The 15,989-nt window shown below is 44.3% G+C and overlaps 1 protein-coding gene across 9 annotated transcripts in view; it reads right to left on the bottom strand.

Moving 5' to 3' along the window:
• Positions 1-15,989, bottom strand: part of LOC105470888 (receptor transporter protein 1) — a 142,642-nt gene that overhangs the window by 79,242 nt on the left and 47,411 nt on the right. For 4 of the 9 annotated variants that reach the window (XM_011723172.3, XM_071090675.1, XM_011723168.3 and 1 more), the window contains 2 exons: positions 5,139-5,336; positions 1,405-3,369 (listed from right to left, as the gene is read on the bottom strand). The exons of 1 other annotated variant lie outside the window; for it this stretch is intronic. In XM_011723172.3, coding sequence (XP_011721474.1) covers positions 2,850-3,369; positions 5,139-5,302 — 684 coding nt within the window. In that variant the 5' untranslated portion in view covers positions 5,303-5,336 and the 3' untranslated portion in view covers positions 1,405-2,849. Of the gene's footprint in view, positions 1-1,404; positions 3,370-5,138; positions 5,715-5,940; positions 6,248-7,600; positions 7,768-15,782; positions 15,861-15,989 lie in introns of those variants that run through there. 4 more of the 9 variants (XM_071090677.1, XM_011723171.3, XM_011723170.3 and 1 more) reach the window with 4 other exon arrangements.

Genomic DNA, 15,989 nt, shown 5'->3' on the forward strand with positions numbered 1-15,989 from the left:
ACCCCCCTAAAGTCCCAGCAGAACCCAATTAAAATTGAACGAAAATCCACAGCTCCCAATGCAGGGCTCAGGGTCCTTCACCTGACCCCATGCTATCATCTTAAAACAAAACAAAAACAAAAACAAAAACAAAATGCTGTTCCCACTTCAAGTACCTTAATTTAAACTGATTTGCTTTGGGATATATAAGTGCAAGACCTAGAAAGAATGAGTGGTAAAGTGAGAAGGAGACTCCGAATACTGTCACAAGCGTAATATGCTAGAGAGGTGAGGATCTGGCTGGAGATGGCTCCGCTTATTGGTTCATTTATTCATTCAATACATTTTTATTGAACATTTGTTAAGCATTCAATAGAGGTGAATGAAATCCATGGAGCCTATGCTTCCTGGAACTTACATCCTCGCAGGGATGAGTAATTATAACTCATCTAACTGAGCTCTAACACCCTTGCTGGGACATTCATCAAAATTATAAGTTATATGTTTGATGAATAACTTATAAGTTTGATGAATGTCCCAGCAAGGGTGTTAGAGCTCAGTGACAAAGACTCTCAGAGCAGAACACAGCCATTGGAGCAGCAAACCGGCAGGAGCAAGGGGGTGTGAGGGAGGGTGAAATCCCCAGAGCACAGGTTGGGGACTGAGTAGGGCAGCTAGAGAAAGGGAAGCCGAGACCCAGTCCTAAAGAATCCAGGGCAAGTCATCAAGAAAGATCTCAGGGCTCAGTTTTCATAAAACTAGATGCAAAAGGAAGTCTATCCCTCAGTTAGAAGGCATTACACCAGGCAGTACAGGTCGATCACCTGGGTGTTTTATTCTAATTCAGATGCTCAGGTCCCACTCCCCCCACATTTTGATCCCATTGGTCTGGGGTAGAAGCTAAGTACTTATATTTCTTTAAAATCTCCCCAGAATTTCTGAAGTACAGCTGGGGCTGAAAACTTCTGTAGCAAGCAGAGATGTCTGAGAAACCAGAGAGCACCCCCTGTATCCCCCTGCACTCACAGTATTCATTTCTTTGTCTACTACACATATTCTGAACACCTGCTATCTAGCAAGTAAATCAGGACTTGCTAGATAGCAAGTGTTCAGAATATGGACTAGATGAAGAAATAAGTACTCTGTGAATGAAGTAAAGGAAGCCATCGCTGCTTACTTGCATTCGAGCCAGGATAGGAGTAAAACTGACTTTATGCTGATTCCCTGAATGACTGCCCTCCATCCCTCCTGACTGTGGACAAGACTGGCCCAGAACTGGAGCTAGATAGAGCCTCATGTGGCAGTGGGTGAGGGGGCAGAAAGGAGAGAAGGGGAGACAGGGTGGTGGGATGGAGGGGACTAACAGCTCATTACAGATCAGGGACAGTGGGGGAATCTCAAACACACATTAATGACTACTAGGCCTTTTTGAAGATATCTTGTCTTTATTAAAGTGTCCCATCTTTATATAAGTGACGCCCCCTTCCTCCATCACTACAGATGATGGTGACTTTCTAGTAAAGAGGAGAGTAGTCAAGTTTTTAACAGAGGTAGGGTAAATGAGGCCCCTCAAAAGTGCAGGGAAGGAGGAGAGGGAGTCAAGATATCAACAGAGGTGGGGTAAATGAGGCCCCTGAAAAGTGCAGCTTGCTGCCTCTCCCCACCAATTCCATTCCAGACCCCCACTGTCAGAAAGTCTTCTCTCCTCCCATTTCAAGCCATATCACATCTCATTTTAGAGCCTTGTAAGGTTCTCTCACGTATCTGTGCACTTTCCCATGGACAAAGCATTTTACATCTTTAACATCCTCTCTCTTGCTGAAGATACCCCATCCCTGTGGCTTTAGGGGGACAGCTGATCTTTGGCAAGAGGCCTCAAGCTTTGCCAATGTGGGAAAGCCATTCAACTACAATTTCAGCAAAGAACCCAGGAGGCCAGGCCCCTGCTCCTGTATTTTGGCTGAGAATCCGCTAGACTTGGTCCCTGAACTCTGAAGACCCTCCATTCTAATGCTTCCCAGAGATCTTGTGCTTTGCTTCTAAAACTCTGTCTTCTAAATCTCCCCTAAATTCTCTGCCAGTTCATACGCAGTGGGTAAGAAGCCTAGCTCCACGAGACCCCACCCCAACCACCATCTTTCAGGCCGGCAGATCCCAGAATCTGGCCTGAGTGGAAAGAAGCTGGAATCTGAGAAACAAAAGCAAGAGACCCTGTGTACTCAGCAGCGAAGGAACAGCCTGATCTCCCCCCTCGTGCACTTCAACGGAAACCTCTGCTGCGTGGTGAAGGCAGAATCATGGATGAGGCTCACAGGGTGGGCAAAGAAGCTAATTTAAGGCTGCAGCTAGAGAAAGTGGGAGATCATGAGGTGCAGGGGTGTGGGACTAATAAGAGCAAGGTCGAGCTCATTACTGTGGAAAGCCCTTTTGAGATCACCCAGTCCTCTAATTTTCAAACTTTTTAAAAGTAGTTAAACCCTTTTTTTTTTTTGTACAAAAATCTTAAATGGAACTCCATCTAAAGTAAAGCTGATATGATCGAAGCAAGAGGAGGAGGCAGGAGTTGGAGGATGGGTGGTTAGACCAGGAGTTGGAGACACCCACTAGCTTAGCCTACTTTCCAAATCCAAAAGTCCCTGAGGCACCTACGCAGAACTTTGGGGTCCTGGGTTTCACTATGATAAACCAATGATCTTGCCCAAACCCTAAGTTTTATAGATGGAAAAACTGTATAATTTGTCCAAGACCCCCACTGAGTCAGTGGCATCACCAGCACTAGAAGTTGACACTGTTCCCAACCCAGGTCTCTCTTCTACCTTCCCATCAGCTGACTGGCACCCTCGACAGGCTCTGGGCCCACCCAGGGAATCTTAGACGGAGCTACGGAAGGATAACTGCAGGTAGATGATCAGCAGCAGGACCGTGGCCCAAAACAAGCACCAGGGGATAGAGCAGAAGTTCCAGCCTGAGCCCGTCTCATCCTGAGGCTTGGTGGGGCTGGGCGCCCGGGAGAAGGTGTAGGTGGTCGCCTCCTCCTCCAGCAGCTTCTCGCTGGGCTTCCAGTGCACAATGCCCTCCTGGCAGGCCTCGCAGAACTCTCCGCGGTGACGCCGGTTGTCCTGGCGGCTGGCCACGTGGATGCGGTACTGGCCGCCGCGCTCGCCGTAGCACTGCTCGCGCAGGCTGGTGATGAGGTTGTCCACCAGGCCCTCGATGTTCTCCTCCAGCATGCTGGACTCGTCCAGCCGCGCCGAGCCGCACTCGTAGCACAGCTGCTTGAAGACGCGCATGCGCACCGAGCCCGCCCGCTGGGCGCGGTCCAGGAACATGTGGAACAGGATGACCAAGTGGGGTGACTGCCAGGTGTGCCAGCACCAGGAGCAGTGGAACCTGCGGAGACGGCAGGAGAGGGAGGAACAGAAGACGCGCGGAGGTGGTGGAAACAGCCCTAGGAATGGGGTGAGGGGACATGGGGGCTCCGCAGAGCCTGGAGGTGGAGGAAGTGTGTTGCCGGTGCCCTGGGTTCATTAGCTTTCCCCAGGAAGCCACTCAGCCTTGCGAGTGCCCCTAGGACTCGAACAGGTTCCTCGGGATGTCACCTGGCATCCAGCAGTGCTCTACCTCCTCAGTGCTTTCCAGAGGCCTAATTCCCTCCACCCCAGCGCTGGGCGTCATTCTTATTCCTCATCTGCAAAATGCCCATGGTGCACTAGGCGAGTCCTTCCTGCTCACACCAGATAAGAAACACATAATCCATCTGCACATTTCTGTCTGTTAACACGTGACTGTGAACAGGCTAGATCCAAATCAGGAGAAAATGACGCCATTACTAGCTATCAGCGTCCAGGCCAGTGCCAGAGTTAATGCATCACAAGGCCTGAAGGTGGAGGCGGTCTGTGCCCAGAGCCCCAAGGCCTGTAGTCTCCCAGGCCTGACTGGGGCCAGCTGGGGATGACAGGTCCCCACCCAGGTCTGGGGCAGCCACAAGTCCTCCCCACTCAGCCCCCACAGACTCCCAGGTCTTCGAGAAGCTCCTGAGTCCCGCCTGTAAGTGTCCAGCCCTTGACACCCCTCCTGTCAGCCAGTCTAGGAGCTTCACATTTTCATTCTCTTCTTGTTCACTCACATCTTTTGAGGACTGTTTCCTCCTTTCGGACCAGACTAAAAAACCTGGATTGAAAAATGTAACTGGAGGGACCTGGAAATCACCTAATTAATCTTTTGTTTTATGCTGAGAAAAAGAGAGTGAGAGAGGCATCCATGTACACACAGCTACAGGCAGAGCCGGTGCCCAGCACATAACAGGTGCCCAGTAATGTTTCCTGAATTGAAGTGAATTGGCTGAATCGGGGCAGGCAGGAAGGCCTTGCTTCTGACTTCCAGGCTGCACCACTCAGCCTCCCCATCTTATGTCCCAAAGGTAAGCCCCTACACTCTGGACCCGTGAACAAGAGTGCTAGAAAATCATCTCAGATAGTTTTTACATACTAATCACCTAGAACTCTTCTTGAAATCAGACTCTGATTCAGGTCTAAAAGGGGCCCACGATTCTGCTTTCCTAACAAGTTCCAGGTGATGCTGACCCTGCTGCTCTGTGGACCACAGGCTGACCTCTCACTGTGCAAATGGAGAAAGTCAGGTCCAAGAAGAAAATCGAATTCCTCAAGGGCCCTGGAGCCAGCAGTAGAGCCAGTTTCTGGCACATCTCATGTATTCAATATTTTAAATGAAATTAAGTTGAATTAAATAGATTTAAACTGGTCCCAGGACCAGAGCACAGACCTCTTGACCCGCAGTGGGCCTCAAGCCCTTCTTCTCTGGTCTTAAATTACTTTTTAAGAGATTGTTAAAATAGAAAATATGTAAAATGTCAGTGTGTAGGACTCATAAGTATATTCTATGTCTTTATTTTCCAGATGGAAAAATTGTGACGCAGAGAGGAAGAGTAACACAGGTGATCAGTGGAAGAACTGAAATCCAGCTCAAGTGTCCTAGTTCCCAGTTAGGGACTCTTTCTCTGACTTCCAGTCTATGCCAGCCTAATAGTGAGATTGAAGCTAAACACATGAGTTCTATGTAATCTTCCTCTCCTTGGAAGGTGCCCTAGAGCTAGGGACTTAGAGGCGGCCTGCAGGGATCCACCTTCCTGGGCTACTTACCTGCCTGAAGCATGCAACTCCACGTACTGCTTCCAACCAGGGCTCAGCACATTGTGCTTGAGGTTGGGGTCTATGATGAGGTCCCAGCTGTCAGCCGGCTTTGCCTCCTCCATCTTCTCATAGAAGACTTTCTTCCACTCGTCTGTGGTCACGCTTTTACACATGGTCTTGTCAGTAGTGAGGGAGGGCAATTTCCACCTTAGTGAGAACACGGAGAGTGAGGGTAGGTGCAGGGCAGGGCAGCGCAGTCTCCAAGGTCTAAAAATCCTCATCGACAAGACCAGGAGGAAGCAGGACCCAGCTCCCTCCTTTGTCCGCAGTGGAACCTGTTTCCACGGCAACCAGGCAGGGTGCCAGAAGACAGAGCTTGGGGAGGAGAGAGTCTCTGAAGAGGTGTTTCAAGGCCCTGAACTGAGATTGCAGAGGCAGAGTTTGTGGGTCTAAGTGATCCAAGACAGGGTAGAGGACCTGACCAGAGGTTGAGCTTCAGACCATCTCACCCCGGCCTGGAAAGAGTATGGGGAGGTGAGGACTTGGAAACTGGCTCGGTTTCACCTTGCCACACCCTGGAGGCATCATCAGCATCTGGCTGCTATGGTAACCATGATGCCTTAGGGAGCCAAGGAGAAATAAGGGATGGGGAGATGTAAATTTGTTAGTAGATGGAGCAATAATAATAAACTCTCCCTCGGCTCCCCCAGCCATCTTGTGACCAGCACTTTGCCATTTTCAAAACACAATTGGAGGTCTCTTAAGTTATGATTACTATTGCCGCAGTACAGATCAGGAGCCTGGGACTCACCTAGCCTATAAATGGCAGAGCCTGTATACAAATTCAAGTTGTTGACCCCAGACCAGTTCATTAATTCATTCATGTCAAACATATCCTAACATGTGGGTAGAGTTTGCAGACATGTGCCAGGCTCTATGTCAGTGCTTGTAGCTGACTGTGTACCCAATTATTGTGCAATAGGATCCATGCTGTAATGGCCTTGTGCAAGAGCAGCCACCTGTGCACAAAGGTAGGAGCATTGCATCAGCCAGGCTGGAGTAGACAAGATTATTTCCAAGTTGATTATAGAAGTATAGAAGAGGAGCACCACCCACAGGCAAAATACCCTTTACTATATCTGCCTCTCCTGCTATTTTTAATAAATTATTTTTCCTTTGAAAAAATCATATGGGTTTATTCTAGAAAAATTACAAACTATAGATGAAAGAAAAGAAAAGGAAGACTCTTCCATAATGCCCCACCCGAGATGACTACTGTTAACATTATGATATGTACATCCCACTTACCATTTTTCTGTACATGTACATGTGTATATGTGTGTGTATACACAGACACATTCTGCACACCACATACATTCTACATACCACATTATGACATTTTCAAAAAATAATATATCATGAATATTTTTCTAGGTCATATTCCATAGTAGGATATTATAGGCTACCTATATTCTGTTATATGGATAGGCATAATTTATTTAGCCCGTCCTGTCTTTTAGGGCATTTCGGTTTTATTTCAGTTTTGCACATTACACTCTTGCCATCTATTTGTATAAAACTTGTTGGCGAAGCTCATTGCAAGGATTAGAGACAACACTTCCTACAATTAGAAAACACATCTCTTGACTCCAGTCTCTCCAGAAGCCTGGTGTGGCTAGCAGAATCTGCGCAGGCTCTTCAAACAGTATGAATTTCAGGCAGACAGCAGATCTTGAAGTTTAGTGATGAAAAAGAAGGACCTAAAAATCACCCGTCTGATAGCAGAAACCATCTTCCAAGTGCTTCTCCTGCCGCTTCATGAATGTTTGATGCCTTGATTTATACTATTTTAGCCTCAGTTTATTCATCTTCTCACTGGGATAATAACAAAACAGTATCTGCTGTGATTAAAAATAGGGGCTCTAGAATGGCTTGCCTGGTTGCTTTGTTGCTGTTGTTGTTGCTGTTGCTGTTGTTGTTGTTGTTGTTGTTGTTGTTGTTGTTGTTTCTGAGACAGAGTCTCGCTTTATTGCCCAGGCTGGAGTGCAGTGGCACAATCTCAACTCGCTGCAACCTCCACCTCCCGGGTTCAAGTGATTCTTTGGCCTCAGCCTCCCAAGTAACTGGGATTACAGGCATGCGCCGCCACACCTAATTTTGTGTTTTCAGTAGAGATGGGATTTCACCGTGTTGGTCAGGCTGGTCTCAAACTCCTGACCTCAGGTGATCTGCCCGCCTCGGCCTCCCAAAGTGCTGGGATTACAGTGTGAGTCACCGCACCTGGCCGCTTTTTTAAAAAAAAGAAAATTTCCATGTAGCCTCGTAGGTAGCAATTCTAATATATGTAATCTGTATCTTTTCATCCTAGTAAAAATACATGTTAATGTTTTACACGAATATATTTTTAATTTGCATAGTAACAGCAATCACTATATAGCACTACTATGTAGCAATCACTATATAGCACTTACCTGGTAAGTGCTTAGAAGGCATTGTTCTGGTGCTTTATAAATATCAACTTATTTCATTCAATAACAACCTTGACAGGTAGGTATAGCAGCAGCAGCTCCATTTTGCAGATATGTAAGCTAAAGTCTAGAGGTTAGATAACTTGTGCAAGATTTAACAGCTAATAACTAGTTGAATTGGGACTTGAACCTATATGACTGTCTACAAAGCCCCAGCTTTAGCCATTGTGATGCTCAGCATGGAATCTAGAACATAACATCTGCTCATTAAATATGTGTTTCTTCATCATTCACATGGCCATTACAAACCCCAAGAATTGCAAATGAAGTTTATATCATTTCAGCAAATGGGTCACTGGGCCCCCCCACACTGAGGCCACATCTCCCCAAAAGAGGAGTGAGTTGTACTTGACCCACCATGCTCCCTGCTACTGCTGGGGATGCTGCCTCTGCTGCCAAACTTAATGAAGCAATGGTGTCCAAAGACCCCTGATACTCGGTGTAAATATTTTAGAACTGAGAGAGATATTTAGCTTGAAATCTTACCAAAGAAAATATGGTACAGAAAGTCATCTCTAGTCACAGCAACCCTGTAAAGCCTCAATCATTTGATGCCAGGCATCTTGGCTCAATGGAGAGAGCACTTAACAGGAGACACATAGCCCAGCTTTGCTCCTGGCTGGCACTGTGACCTTGGGCAAGTCACTAATTTCCCTTGGCCTCAGTTTGTCCATCTGTTCAATGAAGAATTAGGGGGGATGACAAAGGTAAGGTCCCCTCTGACTTTAGTCATATATGGTTTCAAACAGCTTTATACTTGGAAAACTGAATCCTGGGAGGGCAGGAGGTAGGATGGAGGCCACTGGCTGGAAGAGGGAAGCTTCTAAGAGGCATGGTAGGTAATGCCTGGAGCCAGGCTCTGTCTCCTGGGACCTGCTACATAGTTGACGATCTCTGGGGAGGTGCCACTTTACTAAATTTGTACTGAACACAGCAAGAAGGACAGAAATTAAACGTATCAAGCCACTGAACATTAACATTGGAAAAACCGTTTTTTATGTAGAGATGGAGTCTTGCTATATTGCCCAGGCTGGCCTCAAACTCCTGGGCTCAAGCAAACCTCCTGCCTTGGCCTCCCAAAGTGCTAGGATCACAGGTATGAGCCACCTCACCTGGCTGGCATTGGGAAAAACTTTTAAGTTCTTCAGGACCCTTCATTAAACTCTTAGTCCTTCAAGTCAGTATTCTTACCTCTGAATTAAGGCAACCAACACCTAAATAAGTAAACTAGTTTAACTAACCTCACAGATATGATGGGAACTGCCTCAGGTGGGAGCTACTGGCCAAAATGAGAATGGGGGCTGTGGACCTTCCCAGAAAATACATGAAGCTGAGAGGAGCTTATAACAAACAGTGCTACCCAGAACAAATCCTCTAGAAGTATTTTGCAGGTGTTGCTACAATAAACACTATGATGACAGAAGACAGAAAGTAAGAATCACCAGAGGGTGTGTGTGTGTGTGTGTGTGTGTGTGTGTGTGTGTGTGTGTGTGTGTGTGTGTGTGTGTGTGTAACCAGCTGATGCAATCCCCATTGGCACAAATTAAGTTTTATTTAGAACCTGAGCTTGCTGTGCAGAGGCCAGTATAATACATCCTTCTGGATAGCAAAGTATTTTCTCTAATAAAAATTTCTATCAAGACAGAAAATAACACTGTGGTATTGCAACTTGCTCTCTATCAAATGACCTCTAACACCATGGAATCCACAATATAAAGAATGCCAATTCAGATATCTCTAAAGCTGTTGGCCTCACCCTGGCCAATTTCTTAAAGTTTGTGATCATGCTTTAAGCACATAAAACGGTTCAAACTAAATTCCCAACTAGAAAATAGAGTGATGAAAAGGAAAAACAAGTCTCTAATTTTTTTTCTTGAAATGATGCCCTCATGAAAAATCATTCTCAACTGTGGGCAATTTTCTATCCCTAAATGGCATTTGAGAAGAAGGAGGGATGTGTTTTAGGGCTGGACCCATGACTAGAAGTTTCTATTGGTACCCTGTACCAAAGACCTAAATGTGCGTCACAGTCCCCAAACAAAGACTCTTTCCTCCTAGAATGCCCCAACATTGCTGAGCCAGAGCAGTAAGCCCCTCCATAATCTGTTGACTTAATGATATTAAGAGCGCATGTAGTGGTCTCAACTTTAAAGGAACTTTTAATTTTCTTCTCTAATGGAAATTTTGTTTTCCTTGAAAACTAAGATTTCTAAAATAGCAGAGCTCAAAATTGCGGGTACAGAAAGAAAAGAAAAAAAAAAAACTAGTTTACCATCAGGGGTAATTTTGAGAGAACCATTCCATTCCACCCTTTAATTCTTGGAACTAAGCACTATATCATCGTGGTTGCTAATTCTGAGCATATACCAAATCCTGGAGAACATTATCCTAGCCCTGCAAGGTCCTGTCCCCCAGCTGATTCTATAACTGAGTATTCCAAAGACCACCACATTGTTCAATCAGGCCAACTGCTTCGGGATTATGGGTGATACCGTTAAGACTAATGAATTTCATGAGTGTGAGCTCATTGCCAGATTTCCTTTACATTGAAATGAGTTGCCAGTCAGAAGCAATGCTATATGGAATATCACAATGGTATATAAGGAATTCTCTAAATCCACTGCTGAGTGCCTGATATGGTTTGGATTTGCATCCTCACCCAAATCTCATGTCGAATTGTAATCCCCAATGTTGGAAGGAGGTCCTGGTGGGAGGTGATTGGATTATAGTGGTGGATTTCCTCCTTGCTGTTCTGGTGATAGTGATAGAGTTCTCATGAGATCTGATTGTTTAAATGAGTGTAGCACCTCCCCCTTCACTCACTCTTCCTCCTGCTCCAGACACGTAAGCCAAGCCTGCTTTGCTTCACCTTCCGTCATAATTGTAAGTTTCCTAAGGCCTCCTTGGCTATGCTACCTGTACAGCCTATGGAACCCTGAGCCAATTAAACCTATTTTCTTTATATTAATAAATTACCCAGTCTCAGGTATTTCTTTTTAGCAGTGCAAGAATGGACTAATACAATGCCCAAATTCCAAGAACAGAGAGAGATCAACACTGAACCACTGAGTGGGGCATGATTCCATGGGGAACCAACCAACGACCTGATGGCAGGTTGATTACACTGGACCATTTCCATCAAGGAAGGGGTAGACCTTTTTTTCACTGGAAGAAACAATTACCGTGAATATGGACTTCCCTTCCCTCTCCACAATGCCTCTGCCATTTGTGAACTTACATAATGCCTTATTCACTGTTATGGTATTTCTCCACTTGGGACTTTCCTTTTAGCTGCTTAGGCTTCTTCACTACATGGTAGTTTCTTTCCAAGAAGATTCATTCTAGGAAGAATAAATGGAAGCTTCCAATCCTCCTTAAGGCTAGAGTCAGAAGTCCCAGAACATCACTCCTGTCATATTCTGTTGATGAAAGCAATCACAGGGCCAGCCTGATTTCAGGGAATGGGAAATAAACCAATTCTTGATGGGGAAATGACTTGTGCCTATAGGAAGGGAAGGAATTGGTGGCAGCCATCTTCGGAGACTTTCAACCACAGTACCTGATTATTTTTCTTCATCCTTCAAGGAGCTTAGTGCCTTGAGAACACTATGTCAAATTCTATGATGTAGGTAGAGGCTGACATTATTTTGCAAAAGCAAGCAAACTAAGGATCAAAAAGGCAGAGTAGCCAAAGCCAAAGAGTAAACTAATCCAGCAAGTCCAATCCCAAAACATAGGCAGATAGGAACAATAGGGCTGCTCCCTTTGGAACAAAGCAAAGGAAAGCATTACAGGTTCCCAGCCTGCCAGTACCACCCCCCTCTGCATGCCCAGTCATGATTTATAAGAATCTCTTCCTCTGCTTCCCCTCCACCCTGACAGCAACCATTGAACTTCTTTTCCAAGCTCTTGCTCAAGTTTGTGAGGCTTATGTGCCTACCATCAGCAAGGGGGCCCTTCAGAGATATACAGCCCAAAATCCAAAGTCCCCCAGTCTTCATTCTGTTGAAGTTTTATTGCCATAAAACTGTGCTTTGTTGTTTTTTTTGTTTTGTTTTGTTTTTCAGAGATAGGGTCTCTCTATGTTGCCCAGGTTACTCTTGCACTTTTAGGCTCAAGCAATCCTCCTTTTCAGCCTCCTGAGTAGCTGGAATTACAGGCACACACCACTGTGCCCAGTTTATGTGTTTTATTTTTTCTATGTTTGTTTTTTGAGACAGGGTCTCACTCTGTCATTCAGACTGGAGTGCAGTCGTTCAATCATGGTTCACTGCAGCCTTGATCTCCTGGGCTCAACTGATCCTCCCATGTCAGCCCCACAAATAACTAGGACTACAGGCATGCACCATCATGATCAGCTGATTTTTTATTTATTTATTTTTTTGTACCGTTAGGGTCTCACTATGTTGCCTAGGCTGGTCTCAGACTCCTGGGCTCACGCGATCTTCCCACCTCAGCCTCCCAAAGTTCTAAGACTACAGGCATGCACCACTGTGCCCAGTCTCTGTGCTTTTTTTTTTTTTTTTCAAGTGCAAGATCTTGTCTTTGAGAAGAGCATTCATTAGAAAATGTTCTATGGATATTACCAAGGGAACAGGGCCATGGTCCAGGAAGTGAAAAAGGGCATACTTGAGAGAAATTATCAAGTCCTCAAAAACTAATTTCCCCATTTTCAGGATATTCGATCTAGAATAAAAGACAGCTACCTTCCCCTTATTCTGAAGAAGGGGCAAGGTAACATTACATGTGGGGAAGCAACAATTTTATTCATTTATTTGTTTTTTAAAAAACTCTGAATTATCAACTACCATGTGCCAGGCTTTATTCTGGACTCATGGGATGTAGAGATAAATTAGTCTCACTCATTTCATGTCCAATGAACATCAATAGCCAGGTGACCCACACTAACCCAGAGCCTTTGGCTTAGGACATGAAGACTGAGCCTTAAGCATGTTCCTGTTGCTGAGCAGCCACTACTATGGGAATGTATCTTCAGATTGTACCCCCAAGAGATTATTCCTGAAGCAGTTTTGGAAAGACATGCTACTGTTCAACCATAATAACATTTCCTGGAAGGTCTAGTAGGAAATGAAGTCACCGTACATTATCAGACCATCTTACTGTGGTTGAATGGCATATTCATGGGGTTCAGAGGACAGGACACAACTTTCCTTTACTCTTCATCAAGTCTCCAATAGGTTCACTGAGAATCCACCTAGAATGCATGTCCAGAACTTTCCCTTATTTTTCTGGTCTCCTTTCTAGGTCTTCTCTTTGATCTCTTCTGCTCTTCTACTTTCTCTTCAGGACTTTGTTCAACCTTCAGTGCAGAGTATCTATAAGCTAATAACCTTTCTCCCACTAATACTGACCACATTCTATTGCATAGCTGTCATTTCTTACTATGCTAACAAAGTTTATGTCCCTTCATTCTTTTATATCAAAGACCTCTACTCACTAGGGTAAAAGGAAGAAAGAAAATAGAGGAAGGAGGAGAAAAAAAAATCCATTCTGAAACATATTTGCCCCTCCTCTGAGCATGACCTTTCCAAGAAAAGCAATAAAACAAGAAAACTTGGTTCTCTCTTTTGGAAATGAGAGGAAACTACTCTGGACAGCAGATGTGTACTTCACAGTGGCCACAAAATAAACCTGAATCACATTTGCATTCAGTCACTTTGGCTGAGTCTCTACCACATGACCTGAAAATACAAAGATGTATAAAACAGAATTAAGAGTAAAAGGGATCCTGGAAATTATCTAGTCTGATCCTGATCAGATGTGCCAGTGACTCTGAGACATTTCATGTGAAGATTTAAATAGGCATAAAATAATCAGATTTTAATTTACAGAGAAGGTGATTCTTCACATAGAATGAGGAGACTTCATTGTCTATCTTTAGACAGACCCAGTGATCTGGGATTAGGGTTGCCTCTGAAATCCAAGTAATAACCAATGCCTACTGAGAGCCAAGCAGTTACCAGCCTGAATGTGAACATTTCCAGTGACATGGAGCTCATTATCCACTGGTAGCAGCACTATCTAACCCCTGGCTATCAAGAAGCTTTTCTTTACTGAGTGCCACCATCTCACTTTCTAAAACCTTGGCTCTCTGTGCCTTGCAATAGAAAGCACTTAACAACATGCCAGTCCACATAAGTAGGCAGCTAATAGTGACTACTTTTGGGGGGTAAAAGGGGTGTTGTAGTTTTATTGTTACCACTATTAAAGCCTATGTTTATAAGTTGTAAAATTCTGCATTGCCAGAACACCACTGGCTTGTTTTATTCTTTAAACATGAAAGCTTTTTAAAAGAATACCTTGTAATGAGCTGAAATGCAATTTTAGGAGAAAGACGGAGCACTATTTATTCTCTTCTTTGACACAACTTTCCATAATGGCTAACAATCTCTACTTGCTAATCTGAATATTATGGAAACTTTCAAGCACATAGAAAAGCGAAACAGACAATGAAACTCCACGTGCCCATCACCCAGCTTCAGTAACCATCAGTTATATGTCTTCTAAAATATTTTCTTTAACCCGGTATCTGAGATTTCCTTCAAATAACATGGGTAGGGGTGTAGACGAAATATGATTGACCATGAGTTGGTAATGTTGAGGCTGAGTAGTTGATACATGGACATTTATTATACTATCCTATGTATTTTTTTGTATATTGAAACTTTCCATAATAGTAAATAAATAAATAAGCATTTTTTCTTTTGCTTATTGCATTAGTCAGAGTTCTCTGGAGAAACAGAACCAATAGGAAAAAGAGAGAGAGAGAGTATAAGGGATTGGCTCACATAATTATAAGGACTGAAAAGCCCATGATCTTCCCTCTGTGAGCTGAAGACCTGGGAAAGCTAGTCGTGCAGCTGGTTCAAGTCCGAAAGCTTGAGAACCCAAAGGACCAATGGTGTAGCTCACAGTCCAAGAGATGTCCTAGTTCAGGTAGTCAGGCAAGAGAGTGAATTCTCCCTTCCTCTGCCATTTTGTTCTATTCTATCCCTCAACAGATTGGATGATGCCCCACCTACACTGAGGAGGGCAATCTACTTTCCTCAGTCTACAGATTCAAATGCTAATCTCATTTGGAAACACTTCACAGAGACACACCAGAAATCATGTTTAACCAAATATCTGCACTCCGTGAACCTGTCAAAGCGACACATGAAATTAACCGTCATTGTTCTCTCCTAAATTTTTGCTTTCAAAACAGTGAACTCATGTTCTTGTTCCTTGTATCTATAGACTTCCAGTTTAAACTTCTGTGTTCTGAATTTTTCCATACTGTTCCTATCATTGTAATGATAACCTTATATATGTAAAACAGTTCAAAAATGTTCCTCAGCCGGGCACGGTGGGTCACGCCTGTAATCCCAGCACTTTGTGACGCCAAGACGGGCGGATCACAAGGTCAGGAGATCGAGACCATCCTGGCTAACACGGTGAAACCCCATCTCTACTAAAATACAAAAAAAAAAAAAAAAAAATTAGCCAGGCATGGTGGCGGGCACCTGTAGTCCCAGCTACTCGGGAGGCTGAGGCAGGAGAATGGCATGAACCCGGGAGGCAGAACTTGCAGTGAGCTGAGATCACGCCACTACACTCCAGCCTGGGCGACAGAGCGAGACTCCATCTCAAAAAAAAAAAAAAAAAAAAAAAAGTTCCTCTTACAGCCTCACATATACTTACCAATGAATGTCTGTATTTGAAATACTCAGGGCATACATAAGAAGTAGGTAATTAGCATAGTAAGTAGGTCTATTATCCAGAAGCCTGGCTTCTCAGGCCAAAAGAATTATCATTATTCTAAGGCCTCAACTTTTGATTGGCTTTTCTTTGGAGGTTAATTTATAAGTTTACATGGAATTTCGGGGTTGCAATAATTTGACATAGGTGAATGAAATTGGAAAGTCATGTACATCAGGCAAACAGGACAAAAGACAGTGAAACAACCAGGTGCATCCTTCACTGCCAGTCACATCAGCTGTGAAGTCCATTGCTTTATCAAAATCTGTTCTCACATTCTCTTGAAAGTCAATGTTGGTCTCTCAAGGATCTAAGTTAATTCCTTTGTAGACCTCGTTCAGGAGAAGAGGGCTAAGGGAGTACTCACTTGTTAGCCACTAAGGAACCAAGAATCCTCAAACTGCAGATTCTCTCTTTGGTGTCCCAGAGCAGATATTTACTTCCCTGGGATCCAATTCTTGACCTAGATTAACTCCTGTATGAATCACAGAGAGAAGTTCCAGTGAGAAAGAGTCCTGATCTACATATCCTGGAGGGAGGTCCTTCCCTTGAGCTGGGTATAGGCCACGCCTCA

The sequence above is a fragment of the Macaca nemestrina genome, chromosome 2, assembly GCF_043159975.1.
Source record: "Macaca nemestrina isolate mMacNem1 chromosome 2, mMacNem.hap1, whole genome shotgun sequence".
Classification (NCBI taxonomy): Eukaryota; Metazoa; Chordata; class Mammalia; order Primates; family Cercopithecidae; genus Macaca; species Macaca nemestrina.